Source organism: Argentina silus (assembly GCF_951799395.1).
Source record: "Argentina silus genome assembly, chromosome: 1".
Classification (NCBI taxonomy): domain Eukaryota; kingdom Metazoa; phylum Chordata; class Actinopteri; order Argentiniformes; family Argentinidae; genus Argentina; species Argentina silus.
In genome coordinates, this window is record NC_139655.1 from 27,064,191 (window position 1) to 27,081,002 (window position 16,812).

General features: G+C 41.6%; 1 protein-coding gene across 1 annotated transcript in view; it reads left to right on the forward strand.

Moving 5' to 3' along the window:
• The window catches only part of LOC310812048 (phospholipid-transporting ATPase ABCA1), a gene marked incomplete at both ends in the record, with an annotated part of 139,339 nt that overhangs the window by 84,729 nt on the left and 37,798 nt on the right, over positions 1-16,812 (forward strand). The window contains 5 exons of the mRNA XM_083680446.1: positions 2,174-2,248; positions 10,482-10,651; positions 13,779-13,956; positions 15,981-16,096; positions 16,458-16,602. Coding sequence (XP_083536572.1) covers positions 2,174-2,248; positions 10,482-10,651; positions 13,779-13,956; positions 15,981-16,096; positions 16,458-16,602 — 684 coding nt within the window. The remainder of the gene's footprint in view (positions 1-2,173; positions 2,249-10,481; positions 10,652-13,778; positions 13,957-15,980; positions 16,097-16,457; positions 16,603-16,812) is intronic.

Genomic DNA, 16,812 nt, shown 5'->3' on the forward strand with positions numbered 1-16,812 from the left:
TGTACATTATGCATCTGGACGTAAACTAAAGACAAATCCATCTTATACGCCTTTCATTGCCCCAGTTGCTGATGTCAAGCTTCCAGGTTCTGTGAAACATGGGCTTGAGCATATGCTTAAGTAACTCAAAATTCCACACATTACATTAAAATCAAACCTTCCTTTGTTGGGTGTCCATGAAAACTGGGTATGACTGAGATGTATTGAATGAATCTACCTCTTTCTCTTCAAAGTACACCGAAACACACACACACACACACACACACACACACACACACACACACACACACTCCTTCATTACATTTTCAAACCTGTAGGATGGACTTCAAATTTGTGAGATCAGCAGATTGCTTTCCCGCAGGAGTTTTTTCCTGTTCTTCTTCAGGCACTTCTCTCTCTGGATCCTACACTAATACGACTTTAATTTGCGCAGCAGTGATGATGTTACCCTAATGGCCAAGCATTAGCTATCCCAGCTCTGTGCTCCTTCTTATTAAAGTGCTACACTGTCCTTGGGATACGTCTGGCTCACTCCTGTCTGCTTGAGTTGACCATGAAGAGAGAACACACTACTGCAATCTCTGCCATCTGACTGCTGGAAATTTGCTTTTAAATTCACATTTGAGTTTTTTTGGTTCAATTAAAAGTGAAATAAGATGAGACACAGGTGGCTGACGATGATGGGGCTGTCAAGGATGAGGAAGTTCATACATGGTCAAAGATATTATCGATAATCATTTTTTGTAGGGCTAATCACATATAACACTTCTTCAACCACAGAAAATAAAGCTCTGAATATTCACTCACTTTCAGAGGCAAAATAATGACAGCTTTTGTAATTATCCAGAAGTGTGAAACCATAATTTGGAGGAGAATTAACAATGGGCACTGTTCTGATCCACTTTGTTTGTTTGGAACTCTGGTTACTGACAACTGAAAAATAGTCTTTGTCTAAGGCTAAGCTGTCCGTAACTCGTCACACACTTGACACGGCAAGTGGCTTTACCATCGTTTCGCTGGCTGTTGCAATGGCTAGCTCACTGGCAATACAAGTCTCATTGTCCTTGAGCAGGAAGGGTTGGTTGGGGATTATACGCTGTAAATGCTCGCTGGGTTTCCTAACACCCCCTCCGTCTCAGCTGATTTGTGTCTGCCTAAGAAAACAAGCCAGTGGAAACCGTTAATCCTCAGGAAGAGCGCTTTCCCGCTTGCCCACTATGGTGCCAACCAACATCTCCTTTCCTCACTCCCTTCCCTTTGCAAAAGGGAGAAGTAAAACAAAATATGCTCAGCTGTTAGGAATCAGCTGTTAGGAAAGCAGAATTATGGACAGAGAAAAGCCTTGTAGTCCACCAGCTTATGAATAGTTGATGAGATGGAACAGGGATATTATTTAAGACAAATATTTCTGTCAGTGTTCTCGCAGTCTGAAAAATAGTATGTAAATACTGTCTCAACACTTTGGGTTTTGCCAAAGGAGCAGATTGACTACACAACTGAAACCATGCTTCAAATGTAAAAAAGCCATGACAGTGCTACAGATGGAGTTAACTACAGTCAACTACAGTCAATATACTGTAGATTCAGCAGAGAACCAAGTCAAAAAGGATTAAAGAAAATATTAAGAAAAGTCTAAAGAAGAGAAAATGTTCATCTGTCTAATTCCACCCTGGCTAGTCCTCTTGGAGGTGGACCATCTCTCTCTCTCTCTCTCTCCCTCTATCCCTCCTTCCATCTTCCGTCATCTGCACTGCTCATCCTAAGGGTCATTTCACATGAAACATGACTAGAGCAGATTCTTAATATGACCCTTTCGGCTCACTACCCAGCAGCCCCTCAGCTCTACCCAGAGTCCTAGGAGTCCTGAATAAGCACTATTTTCCCTCTCTTGAGATTTGCTGTGTTATGTCAGTGTTTTTTATGTGAGGATTGTCCGTTGGGGCCAAAGAAAAAAATAAAAGAGCAAGAGATGCAACTGAACATGGTCCTGGTTGCCAAAATAACTAACAACTTACTTCTGGAGCCTATATAAAATAAGTGTCTCAGCAACATACAGATTGCTGAGAGACTTATTCCCCTTGTGTGCCGTCATGTTTTGCATTTCAAAGAGATGTATTTTCCCAAGTGTGTCCAATTAAGTCTTGTCTCCCCCCCCCCCCCCACCCTTCATTAGGATAACGCAACCGATCAGATCCTGCAGAGTGCTGAAACCCTACTAAAAGAACTCGGAACGAGGCATAACGTCAAGGTAATATGTCATTATTCCTTTGGGACCCTCATCAGGGTTTTCTCCTTTAACCATTACTGTTTTTGCTTGGTCATCAAAATTTGTAAAATGATACAGTTGCCAAATGTGGAACAGTTTGATAGCAATCAGAAATCATGAAAGAAGCTGCATATACTATAAGGCTGTAAATCTGTGTTGCTTTTAAATCACTTCATACTGATCATATTTGTCTAAAGTGCATATGGAATGACTCAGACAACTTTGAATGTCTGAACCAATCAGTAGAACTAGAATAGAAGAAGAGTTCCCACTGAAACACAGAAAAAACTGACTTTGGGAATGAATGCAGTGTTAATTTAATTCATTATCAGACTCAGTATTTTGAGATTTTGAAATTCTAACAACACTAACATGTAAAAACAGTTATTTAGGAAAAGTCAGGGAAGGAGGGGGATGTGGCTTTCACAGTGGCAACGTTATTTCAATTATTAACTTCCATTGAATTTGTATGTCCTCTAATGGGAATCTAGCAACATGTCCCCATGGGGTTAAGGAAAAAGGAATCCAATGCACTTTGTAATGGATGAGAGGAAAGTAGAATTCAAGGGAGGAAGATGATGATTAGATGAGAGGAAAGTAGAAAGACTTAACCACTAGCATTGTACCACCACAATAGCATTTTGTTTAGCATTTGTTTAGCACAATAGCATTGTGTGTGTGTGTGTGTGTGTGTGTGTGTCTGTGTGTGTGTGTGTGTGTGTGTGTGTGTGTGTGTGTGTGTGTGTGTGTGTGTGTGTGAAGCACTGTTATGGTAGGCCTATGTAGGGACCGAACACCCAAACACAATCTATTCCTAATTAGAGCAGCACTATCAGTGGGGGTCCTCTCTTTACAAAAACATTTTTCTCCTCCGTAATGGGAGATAAGAGACACTGGGAGCATCTTACAGAAGAGTGAAACAGAGACAAATACTCAATGGTTCTTATTCCTCTTTTGTGTGAATTGTGTGCTACTTGTAGGGTGTGATAGTTTTGTTATGTAACATAACAATATTTTTTGTAGGCTTGTACCATGTGCATTTTTTAAAATATGTATTCATTAAAAGGGAGGAGCAATGATAATTTCAACCCTGGGCCACACTTCACTCTACAGTACATACTGTAGGTCTCTTACTATAGACTAACTACCAGTTTAATAACCTGTAGTTTAATTACCCTGTAATGTGTTTATAAGAAAATGTAACTTGATCACTTGTAGATAGTAACAGTAGTTCGTTTTTTCTCTCTTGGAAAACAGAAACAGTAGTGATACTGCATCTAATTATATCCGCTGGTGTGAGGTAGTTACTTAGTACCGGTTACCCTGAAATTATGCCTAAAGTAAGGTTCTCTTTCAGTCAACTCGGTTCCACATCTCCCTATGGAATATGCATCCTTGCATAACCTATTTGTTGAAATGTTATTCAATTACGCCTGGAACAGGCCAGGAGCACTCTGCATGGCTGACCCTGCCTCAGCCCATCTTATAAAAGCTCAAGCACAGCGCGCCCATTTCATTCTTTCACTCTTCAATCACTTATTCGCCTGTCTGCAGTGTTCTGAACATAGCTACCTAGCTTGACTGTTCCACTGTACAGTTAACAGCTTTCCCCTGGGTATTAAGATGCTTATTCTTCCTCACAGGAATCCTTCTGATTCAGGTTTCACTGTTACTGAACAAAGTTCTCTCGAGTTTGGCCAACAAGAGATTGAATTAATCACTCGCCTAGCTACTTTCACTCATGCTCTTCGGGTGCCGCGCAAGTTTTTGTTGCTAGCTGGTGTGTGAGCTTTTGTTGTGTACACCACCATCAAAGTGCTCCCCTCTTTTAATACATTAAGTGAAAGGCCTCTTTTACTACACTAAGTAAAAGAACTAGTCTAGTTTGCTCCCTTGTGTTTTCCACACAAGTTAACACTTCGTTGCAGCATTGCTTGGCTAGCTAGCCTACGGTACATGCCTGTTAGCATGCTCCCCCCCTTCGCTTTCCTTTCTGTAATTTCTTTATCTTACCTGACTCATATTCATTGGGCTTATCTCTTAGCGCATCAACCTGTCTTACAATTGTTCACATGTCCATTTGACATATTTTTCTGACATTTTTGCACACCCTTCCAGACGGACAGGCGGACATTCCGCTTTACTAACGGTTTTTCCCATTTCAAATGATTGTGGCGTCTTTGTCAGTTCTTTACCTTAATCTGGTTAACGTGAGTTCAGACCTTGTATCTATTCTCGATTAACGTGTCCAACAATCGTTAATAAGCCCGTCGGCCCTTTAGCGAGAATACTCCGCTCAACAACAGGAGACCTCCATTCAACAACAGGAGGGTTTTTGGAACAAATATTATGATCTCATCTTTCCTAATTAAATTTTCGCTCGGGATCCCCATACTAAGTAGTCCCGTTCCCTTCTCCTTCCAGGCACCCTCCACTCCACCCCTGGTGGACTCTTATCCTCAGAGGGAGAATTTAGGCACCAAGACCCAGTCTTTGGCAGTGCACGGTTGACTTGTTGGTAGAGGGGTGGAACACTCAGGTTAGGGATCCCAGACGACAAGTTGTCGTGGAAATTCTCCACTGTATTGTAGTATTTCAGCAAGGTAAGATTCAAGGGTCAAGGGTCTTGATAAACCACAATATAAGTCCTTTATTATACTTGCAAGCAGATAGACACACTAGACAGAATTCAGTGAAATCTCTAAAGCAGCACACCAACTTTCCTTCCTTATAGGGAGGGTTGGAGCACACTGTGCCCCAACCAAGGACAAAGATAGGGATGTTGAGGGTTGGAACATATCGTGTCAATAACAGGTGACACAAGTACTGTTTTATTCCACAGTCTATTTCCATCCTTCAAACCCCGTTTTGCCCAGTAACAGTGTCAGTGAACCATAAGGGCAAGGCCTAGTACATGGTTATAAGCAATACAGCAGTATTCTGTCTAAAACATTTCTATCAATAATATTTCTATCACAATCCCCCCTTTTAACATTTTACCCCTTAATGTTAACAACTTCACAAGCCAAGCTTTATTAGTTAAGCAAAACAATTACATTTCATTACATTTCAGTTTTATCAGACATTTCATAGTCAGTAAAAGGGAACAAGTTGGGGAAGTCAGGCGTATCCTCTCACTGTTCACCCGAGCTGTCACCCTCAATGCACACATTTTAAGCAATATAGAAATCATCACACAACAGACCAATTATGGCAAACACACCAATCAGCATTTTAACAACAGAAGTTCCCCATGTTCTGAAAAATGTATCTAGAGTTGAGAAAGGATCTATGCCATGTGTTTTGTGGAGTTCCTGGCAAACCCCTCCATGTGACGCTAACATGATATCCAATGCCGTTCTATTTACTTATTTTAATGGTTGCAAGCATGACCAGCTGTTTCTAGCTAATAGAGGCCCAGAACAAAGTTACAATACACATTTATACTTTAAAAATCCCCCTCTCCTCCAGGGCGGGTTCTCACACAGTATTATCTGTTATTCAACCTTGACGTATGTGGGGTGATCTGAAAACAATTGGGTCTTGTTACAACTTGCATATGCCTTGTCAGCTACACTCCCTCATTGTCTGGCACATTTCATACACAACACTTCTACTTCTCTTCAGTACAAACTTCCACAACATGTTTAATGCTTACATGATTAGTATTATCAACGCTTACTAGCATTTCATAGTACAGATATTTATTGAACCATTACATTTAATAACAATGTGAAATCAGTATGTGTCAGTCCTTCTACTCACAGTCCTGTGTTCTAGTCATAACGTCATAGTCAGGGACGAGATAGAGGTCAGAATCGTATTGATACCACTATGCCCATCTCTGTGGGTGTGGATAGCAATTTGTGTCTCTCTCTTTCTCCTAGGTGGCCTAGAGTCAGTCCTGGTCCTTTCTCCTAGGTGGCCTAGAGTCAGTCCTGGTCCTTTCTCCTAGGTGGCCTAGAGTCAGTCCTGGTCCTTTCTCCTAGGTGGCCTAGAGTCAGTCCTGGTCCTTTCTAAAGTTGGTGTATCATGTGGGAGTGAGGTGGTAAATGTAGGGAGGGGTGGTGGTGGTGATGCAGGGTTAGAATTGCTGCTATTTGAGTCTTGCAGTAGGACTTCCTTCTAGAAGCCAGAAAGTGGCAATCACAACGAGGCAGGAGATGATCACTAGACTGCAAAGCCCTCCTCGCAGGGAACATCCCAGTCGTCGGAACAGATGCCAAGGGCAGTTCCTCTCCATCTCTGGGCTGCTCTGCAGGTTGTGTTGGAGTCAGGAGTCAGCACTTGACTCATGTTAGAGTGTATCTCCCTGGTCACTCTGGTTAGGTGGGGGTGTTCTCCTCCTGGGTTTGGATACCCTGATCCCTCTTTGTTTGGCTACCCAGGTTCCTCCAGTGGTGGCGCTCTCTTGCAGTGTGTGGCATGCACCCACATGCCTCACTCAGCTACTTTCACTGCTGACTAGGTGGCAACTGCACCTGGAATGGTCCTTGCCACCGTGGTCGGTTCCAGTGTTTTCTCTTGCAGTCTTTGATCACCACTCCCCAGGTCTGATGTCATGGAGCGGACCCTCAATAGGCGTGGGCAGTGCTGCTTTCACACTCCTGTGGACGTCACTCAAAACCTTTGACAAGTTAACACAGTACGTTAACATTGTATCATTTGCATATTAAGTGGTTAACATGTGACCTAAGGGTGCCCCTAACCCCGTGTTTATTGGTCTGCCTGTCAGAATCTCATGGGGTGAGAGACCAGTCTTAGGTCTAGGCCTTCCCCTCATGGCTGTGAGTATCAAGGGGAGGGCTTTTACCCAGTTCAGTCCCGTTTCTTCACACATGTTTGACAGTTTCATTTTAATTGTTCCATTTTCTCTTTCTACTGCCCCCCCGCTCTGTGGGTGGTAGGCGCAGTGTGTTCTTAAGTCCATTTCTAGGTATTCAGACATTCTCTGTACTACCTTGTTTACTAAATGTGTCCCATTATCAGTTGACAGTTTCCTAGGGCCTCCCCATTGTGGCACTATCTCAGTCAACAATGCATTTGCCACTGCTGAGGAGTCTGCTTTGCTAGATGGGAAAACTTCAACCAATTTTGAAAACATGTCTACAAATACCAAACAATATCTTTTATCCTCCTCAATGTCTTTTATAACTCAATGAAATCTATCATGACATGATCAAATGGGCCATCAGGGGGAGGATAGCTTGATTGGGGGACCGCTTGTCCCCGCCCTACGTTATGTTGTAAGCACAGAAGGCATTTTGAACAAAAATGTTGTGAGTATATTGAGAAGCCTTGTGTGTGCCAGTATCTATTTACAATATCTGTCATCCGCACTTTTGACACATGATCTTTCCTATGTGACAACACAGCATAAAAATAAAACTGACATTTTGGTAAACACAGGTTACCATTCGGGCCAACCCAAACCTTATTTACCTAAGTTGCCCCAACACTTCTCCACTGTGCTTTCTCTCTTTGTGAGGATTTAGCTTGTGCCTCTATCAGCTCAGTGAGTGAGACGGTCAGGGTTATTTGTGTCATTTGCAGCGCTGTATGTGCTGCAGATTGAGTGACTGCTGCATCCACTCTGTGATTATCCATTGGAACAGTATCTTTTCCATTTGTGTGTGCCTCGCACTTGCATATTGCAATCTCTTTAGGGAGAAGTATAGCATCTAAAAAATGATGTATCAATTGGCCATGTTGTATTTGAGTTCCTGATGACGTGATAAATCCTCTCATTTTCCACAATGTTCCAAAATCATGCACCATCCCAAATGCATATCGACTGTCTGCGTAAATTGTTACTCTTTTCCCCTCCACTAATATGCAAGCCCATTTAATGCAAAGAGTTCAGCTGCCTGGGTGGAGAGATGGTGAGGCAGTCTATGCCCCTCCACTGTGTCATGATCAGTCACAATTGCATATCCCACATTATTCAGAGAGGACGTTATGCATTTTGAAGTCCCTGAGCTACAGCATCAAGTTTGAAAGAGAAGTATGCTACAGGGCGTAATCTATCACCATGTTTTTGCATCAGTTCTGAGGACATAAAACCATCTTTCTCACATACAGCCATGACTTTCTTATTTGGGTCAGGCAATCCTAAGGTCGGGGCCCCTGTTAACATAGTTTTGAGTTTATTGAAACAATCTTCCCCTTCTGTTGTCCATGTAACCTTATCTGCAGAGGGTAACTTTTGGCCATGTGCCATGGTGTGGAGAGGCTGTACTAATTTAGCATATTCGGGGACCCATTGTCTGCAGAAACCTGTCATGCCAAGAAATGACATGAGGTGCTTTTTTGTTACTGGTTTAGGTATTTTAGTTATTGCCCCTATCCTGTCTCCATTGAGACTTTTTCCCTTGGGGGTGAGTTTGTGGCCTAAAAATATCACTTCCTCTTTTACAAACTGTAGTTTCTGCAAGCTTGCTTTATGGCCTTGTTCTCCTAAGTACTTCAAGAGAGTCACTGTGTCTCTCTCACATGTTTCTTTATCAGGCGAGCAAATTAAAAGGTCATCAACGTATTGTATTAAAGTGCTTCCTCCATCTAATTTTAAATTTTCTAGATTATGCGAACACAGCTGGGCTCTTGACAAACCCCTGGGGCAGGCGAGCCCAGGTGCATGGCTTATTATTAAATTGAAAGGCGAACCAAAATTGGGAATCCTTGTGCACAGGAATACTAAAGAATGCATTTGCTAGGTCGACCACTGAGAACATTTACTGTTGCCTGGTACCTGTGTCATAATTGTATATGGGTCAGGGACTATGGGTGTGCGCACATTAACTGCTTCATTAACCTTTTTAAGATCTTGCACAAAGCGCCACGATTGTGTTTGGCCTTCCTGTTTGGCTTTTTTTAACTGGGAAGATAAGAGTGCAGCATGGACTGTTAGGGCATGGAACAATTATCCCTTTCTCTAATAACACTTTAACATACCCTTCCACATACCATATGTTTTCCAATCAACCCTTCGCTTCCCTTTCTGTAATTTCTTTATCTTACCTGACTCATATTCATTGGGCTTATCTCTTAGCGCATCAACCTGTCTTACAATTGTTCACATGTCCATTTGCCATATTTTTCAGACATTTTTGCACACCCTTCCAGACGGACATTCCGCTTTAACTGTTTTTCCCATTTCAAATGATTGTGGTGTCTTTGTTAGTTTTTTACCTTAATCTGGTTAACGTGCTTTTTCAATGCCTTTTCAGTGCTCGACTCCCACAGCCCTCTCCTTCTTACAGGGCCTGCCATTAAAGGCTACCTGGCCACCATCCGGCATGCCATGTTTGTCCTGGTGAAACTATTATCGGGGCACACCCCCTTGTCAATCATTTTATGAAGGGAGCATACTGAACACACTCTGCCTGGTGCCCACACTACACATTTAGAAGGACAGATCTGAGGCATTCAGGGGGTGTGATCAACTATTGGTGTGTTTCACCAACCCTGTACAGGGTAAGGCACTATTCAAACAGCACCTTCTCACTGTAAAAGCCTACAGCCCCCTTTGGGAGCCCCGGGACATTCCACTAGGAATTGCTACATCTTGGGCTCTGTTCATGAGCTTCTCTGTTTCTGAGATTTATGCTGTTGCCTGGATGTCACTGCACCTTCTTTGGTGCATACAGTCCTTGGCGCTAGACTGAGTAGGGTGAACCGGGTACATTTCCATGTACTCACTTTTACTCAGGTTTTCTGGATAGGCTTTTGCAATCGGGGCGTTGTGTAAAAGTCCCATAGTGAGATGTCGAACCTACTCAACTGAAAGAGAACTTTTGGTTACGGTATGTAACCCCGGTTCTCTGAAGAAGATGAGGAAGACCTCTCACCAGATTGCCCCTTTTTTACGGGCTTGTGAAGACATGGGCGCCCAGTGCATGAGCTTTTATAAGCTGGGCTGAGGTGGGGTTAGCCATGCAAAGTGCTCCTGGCCTGTTCCAGGCGTGATTGAATAGGGTTTCAGAGAAAAGGGTATGCAAGGGTACATATCCCATAGTGAGATGTCTCCCTCATCTCCTTCAGAGAACTGGGGTTACATGCTCTGTAGTCTCTCTGTATAGTATGGCTGTGTCGTGTTATACAAGGATATTATATCATAACTCATAAATTTGATATGATACAGTATGCTGATGTTCTCTATATTCTGTAAAAAAATAAATAAAAAAAATCTGCTGTACTCATTGGCTCTCCATTCTAGGTGTGGTTCTACAACCAGGCATGGCATGGCATTGTGTCTTTTCTCAACGTGGCCAATAACGCCATTCTGAGGGGGAATCTACCAATGGGCCAGGACCCCCGGCAGTATGGCATCTCCACCTCCAGCCACCCGCTCAACCTCACCAAAGAACAGCTCTCCTACATCGCAATGTGAGTTAGTACACCTGTGGAACTGGCAGGAGGCCGAGAGAGTGATAGGGAGAGAGAGAGGGAGAGGGAGAGGGAGAGGGAGAGACTAAGAGGAAGCAGCAGGGTTATATGGAGGAAGAGAGAGATACAGAGAGATAGAGAAAGGCATAGAAAGAGGAAGATAAAGAGAGGAGATGGTAGAGAGGAGAAATTAAAGGATAAGACAGAAAGAAAAAATAAAGAAATGGGGGGGGAGGATTATGTGAGGAAGTGTACATGTGAGGTTACACATGGGAACCACATGTTTTGGCGCACTGTTGCTTTACAACCAACCGATCAGCCAGGAGACATGGAGTAGCTCCCCCTGTGGGATTAATGAGTGTGTTATTGAAGTACAAAACCACAATCTATTCTAATCATCTGTCTGCTCTCCATAGTAAGCAAGCACAACCCTTACCTTCTGTATGATACACACTAAAACACATTGCAAAACGTTGTTACAGTACAGTACCTTTGAATGTAAAATTACAGCCAGATCTATACGACCAATATTGGATGTTCCCCTTTGTCGTAACATATGATTCAGTTGATGAAACCAATCATGACACAGATGACACTTAGATCAGTGTTCCTTGTTGCGGCATCCTAAGTAAGGTATTTATGTAGAGATCAGTTGTTACTGAGAGCTAAGAGTTAGAGAGCGAGGACGTACTAGTGAGGCTGGAGGATAATTACAACAGTCGCCCTCCCATAGATTCAACCCAAGCTCTATTGCTTTCTCTCCCTTGCTCCGTGGGCCCTGCCTGCAATTTCTTAACCATGATCTCAAGATTAATTTACGTTCATTTACTGTAAAATGAATGTTAGGGGTGAGAAACAGGGTTGTGTAGGACTGAAAGTGAGTTGTTTGTGTCCTACTGTATGTGATTGCACTTCTGTTAATGCGTCAACACTCTAAATTGTCCCCATGCAGTCAAAGTATATTTTTAAATGCACTAGATAGAAAAATATGGTTTGATGTGGGGGTGGTGCATGTTGTAAGCCATTCAGGAGAGTGTCAGGCTAGCCGTTTAGTGTAGACTCTGACCTCAATGCTTTGCAACCATGAGGAAGATCAATTATGATGGTTCTATGTGACCTGAAGCTATCCCTGCCTTCAGTGAATCACAAGCTGCTGTTCAGTCATTGTGGCTCACTGTCCTTTAAAACAATGCCTGACATTTAGTCCCTCATATCATCTTCAGAGCAGGTATTTGGATTTCTGACAGGTGGGAAGAGACATTTTTTAGCTCTTTATCTTATATGGATGTTAGTCCAGTTAGGATTTAAAAATGTCATCGTTTTGAAAGCGCTAGGATCAAACAAAGATCTTAAGAGACTGTAGTAATTATGAGGCTTGCAAGTCAATCCCAATTATTACTGTTGCTGGAAGAACAATTCAAGAGTAAATAGTTATATATGACCACTGTATTATGGTTTCTAACTTCTGCTACACTATCTGAAACTGCACCTGACTCTAGACCTTGGCAGAAGCACCTGTAACAAATAAGCACATTAAGCTTCTCCCCTACTGTTTATCATTCCCTGTTCAACTTATTACTTTATAAGCAGGGTGCATGTCCACTCACAGCGATTAGCTGGTTTCAAACGTTCAAGGTTACCTCGTTAGCAATTTTGCTGTCTCAAACAGTCCTCGGCCCTGTAAGCTGGTTTACATAAACCTGTTGAAATCTGGGGTGGCACCCACTGCGTTAATTATTTCATATGTACGTGTCCTAATTGCGTCCAGTCTGCACAGATAAATGCAGTAGCATGGCTGTGTGGGTAACTTATTTAATATGGTAATTACACTGCAGCTAATTAAGCATGCAAGGATCAATGATTTTTCAGTAGCAAAATGTCTTTAAATGAAGATATGCAGCATTATATTGAAGTAAAGGTCAGTGTACTCTGAAGAGAGAGAAACAGTCGCTTATCTCCAAACATGAGATGAAAATAGATCTTCCAGTGTTGATGCTTCTCCACATATCTAACAAAGACATGATCTCAGACCTCCTACTTTATAATATGCACTAATGAACTTGATAATGTGCCATGATATCCAATCCCTGGCCTATCCATTGGGCCTCTTATTTAATATGGATGCAATATCAGAGAAGAGTTTAGAAAGGAAGTCAAATTGAATATTTATTTGGATGTTCCCCATGCAAGTTGCCTCTGAATGACCAGGAGCCGCTGAATGACCTTCAACAAACTTCAGCAACTATCCGATGCAGTTTCCACCTCTTGTGTTTCAACACAAAAAACAAAACCTCCTTTAAAACTCAGACAGTGGAGAGCAGAGAGATGGGGGTATTTTATTAAAAGAGACCAGCAGACACTCTGAATTTACTGAATTTGAAAGTAGGGATGCCGCCATGTCTTTATTGGGGTTCAACACTTTCTTGTACAAAAGCAATAAAGCATAAAGAATTGCTGTTCCTACTGAAAATGTTTTTAATAGTTTTGCCTCATTACTTGAATTGAATCATCCATTGGTAACAGGCTCAAAGCTAAAGCATAAACGTTATTATATTGAAGATCTTAGCTATGAAATGTTACTTAATAACTGGGTGTCTATTTAAGTTAGTTTGTTTAGTGTTACAAATGATAAAACAAATATTTTCAGTAGCATTGGGTTCATTACATGTCAAAAGCAAGATTAATGACACAACCTTTACAGAGTGTGACATTTCACTCAGAATGGAACTTAAAACCTGGAAAGGTTACGCAGTTCACCTCTATCTAAAAGGCCTCTTGACTAGTTCTCTGCCTATACTGTATCCCCTCAGGGCTAGGCAGTCACTAGCCTTGAATCCCTGGACAATGTCAAGGTCACAGCATAGTTCCTTAGAGCAGGAGTGTTTCCTCTTTCACACTATGACCTTGCCTGCTCCCTAGAGCCTATACATACCAGGGCTAATTGTAAGGTGAATAGTTTGGGTACTGTAGGCTTGATCTCTTGTTATAGAAAAGGCAGAAGCAAACAAAAACATTGATTAATGAATTCTGAATGAATGTGTATGAATAATATTACTGGCTATTTCAAGGCATTAAACGATTGAGTGATTAACCCAATGTCCTGTTTCCTGTGTCTGGCCTTTGGCAGGGCCACCACCTCCACCGACGTGGTAGTGTCCATATGTGTGATCTTCGCCATGTCCTTCATCCCTGCCAGCTTTGTCCTCTTCCTCATCCAGGAGCGTGTCAACAAAGCCAAGCACCTGCAGTTTGTCAGCGGGGTCAACCCAGTGGTCTACTGGGTGGCAAATTTTGCCTGGGATATGGTAGGCAAAATCCATTAGCCCACCATTTTACCTCCTAATTGATGCCCACCCCGGGGGGCATACAGTGGCACTCTACCGCCCACTGTGGCTGGGATGGAGTGAGAAGCCAAAGAGCAATGTGAAAACTCAACCGAATGCAGCTTCCTGGATGCTGTTTTTTGTTATTGTCTATTTGAGTGGAATAAGTTATGTCAGATGTGAGACATGTATTTGATATACCGCTAGCATTTTCATCAGTGCATATTATGTGTCGTAGATTTTCATTATTTTACAGAATTTACTGTATAGTCTGTGTATGGACAATGAGGTAAGCCTAATCCTAGACTACTTAAAGCATACCACCAAAGGATCTATTGAAAGAATAATCAGCAGCATTAATTGAAAATTTCACTTTGGCACCATTGGCTGCTACGAGGTCTAGCCCTGAATAACTGTTATTGACAAGTACGGAATTATTGACATTGGCTGCTCCCATTGGCTATGCTCAACAAGCTTAGCAATGACAAACAGTGAAGCAACGTGGTACTACATTGGCAGTTTCCCTTAGGCCTAACAGCAGTAAACAGTCTATCAGGTAACTGTGAGAGGCAATGGCTTAGCTCTACTCACACTAGTACTGGATTAATGCTGACAAAGTGAAAGAGAAATGTTATGATGCAGCCAGTCAAAGGGTTTTAGCCAGGAGCAGTTACCATTTGCATATATTTCCCCAACAATTGTAATATTTCATGGCCTCCAAAATCTTTAAAGGAATATATTTGAATCGGGTTGAAGCTCCATGAGACTTTTAGTTTAAACATTTGAACTCTCCCTCTACTGCTCCCAGTACGATGTGTGACTAAGATTCTCATGGATTTTGTCACATTTTGTTTACTGTTTATGTTTTGTAAATTGCCTGATGGATTTCAGCGCTTTATAATAGTCCACGCAGAGTCTCTTGAAAAGCCTTCTAGCCCTAGGGCATGGGAACATGGAGTACAACAAATCAGTTGTAGTATTTTAATTAACATAAGTAGGTTTTTTATATTTATAATATTACAAACATTGGTTGATACATGCCTTCATACACATAATAATAATAATAATAATAATAATAATAATAATAATAATAATAATAATAATTGATTGCATTCATATGCATTTTTCAAGACACCCAAAGTGCTTCAAATTGTAAGGGGGACAACTCACCTGATCACTACCAATATGCAGCCACTATTAGTGGTGAGGTGAGGAGAGAATCATGCCGATTAGGAATTAGGTGATTAAGTGGCCATGAAGGAATAGAGGCTGGATTTTTAATTTAGCCAGGACATCGGCATCAACATGCCTACTCTTTTAATAAGTGCCATGGGATCTTTAATGCCCCCGGAGTTGGGACCTTGCTTCAACGTCTCATCTGAAAGACGGCATCCTCTGCAATGCAGTACTCCATTCACTGCCTGGAGCATTGGGATTCTTTAGACCACATGGAGAAGTGGTCCTGGTTCTCCAACACCACTTCCAGCAGCCTGTTGTTGATGCCCCATCCAAGGATTGACCAAGGCATACCCTGCTTAGCTTCCCAGGCAAGCCAGCAGTGGGATGCAGGGTGGTGTGGCTGCTGGCAAAGAATACACTTTTCATAATTAGAAAATATATTACAAATGGAATATTCAACTATTGTTTGTTTTTTTATTGTGAGAGAGTTTGATTTCAATTTCCAGTGAAGCCGGTCACAGACCCTTCCCCTCAAATGAAGGAGGATTGGATTGCTCTTATCTTAATTACATTAATTGCATATTAAAAATGGGATCTGTGAAAGCTAATTAAAAGCCCATCTATAGATTTGAAAATCACATGTAAGTTTCATTTGCTTCAACATTTAATTTATTTTCTTTCACTTTTCTTTTTTTTTGCAGAGAGGATAGAAATTATCTTTATCTTGGTTGGGCAGTGTAACATAAACCTAATTAGATGTTAGGTTGCTTTTACTTTGCCTGAAGTGAATAAAATATTAATAAGTGCTTATGTATGGTTTATTGCAGTGCAACTACATAGTCCCATGTCTGATTGTCATCATCATCTTCCTGTGCTTCCAACAAAAAGCCTATGTGTCCCCTCCTAACCTCCCAGCTTTGGTTCTTTTACTGATCATGTATGGGTAAGTTGCTATGTGTATATTATACACATGTTTTTGTGTGGTGACTCAGTGTATGTGTAAGACATGTATTTGGCAAATAAAACAAAACAGTGATGAATTTAATGTCAAATCCACATGAACACACATTTGAATCATCTTACAGAAATCTTTGAAATATCCTGTGATAGGACATTTGACTATCTCAATATAAAATAGTAATAGTCACATACAGTACTGTATGTCAAGTGTAGTCTATGTTGTTGTTGTTGACTGTATGGCATGCTAAAGTAATGGAAGTATTTCCTGCATGATAATTTGAGTCATGTGCCTAGCCTTTTTCAGAATATTGTAGCTTTGGTTCATAACCTGTTTGTGATTTCAGGTGGTCTATTACGCCCATGATGTATCCAGCTTCCTTCATCTTTAGCATCCCCAGTACAGCCTATGTGGTGCTGACCTGTATCAACCTCTTCATTGGCATCAACGGGAGTGTGGCCACCTTCGTCATGGAGCTGTTTGATGATGACGTGGGTGGCTGAGATTTATTTTACACAGACAAATTACAGATAACTTCATCAAAGGGAACATTGCTCAGCTAATATATTTGGATGACATAGTGTTAGATGGCTAATTTGATCTATTCGTAGAGCCTCTATGTATTCTTGGATACGCTCTTAACATATGCAAGGAGGAGTATTTTCACCTGGAATAACCTTTGAGAGAATACTTTTACCCAT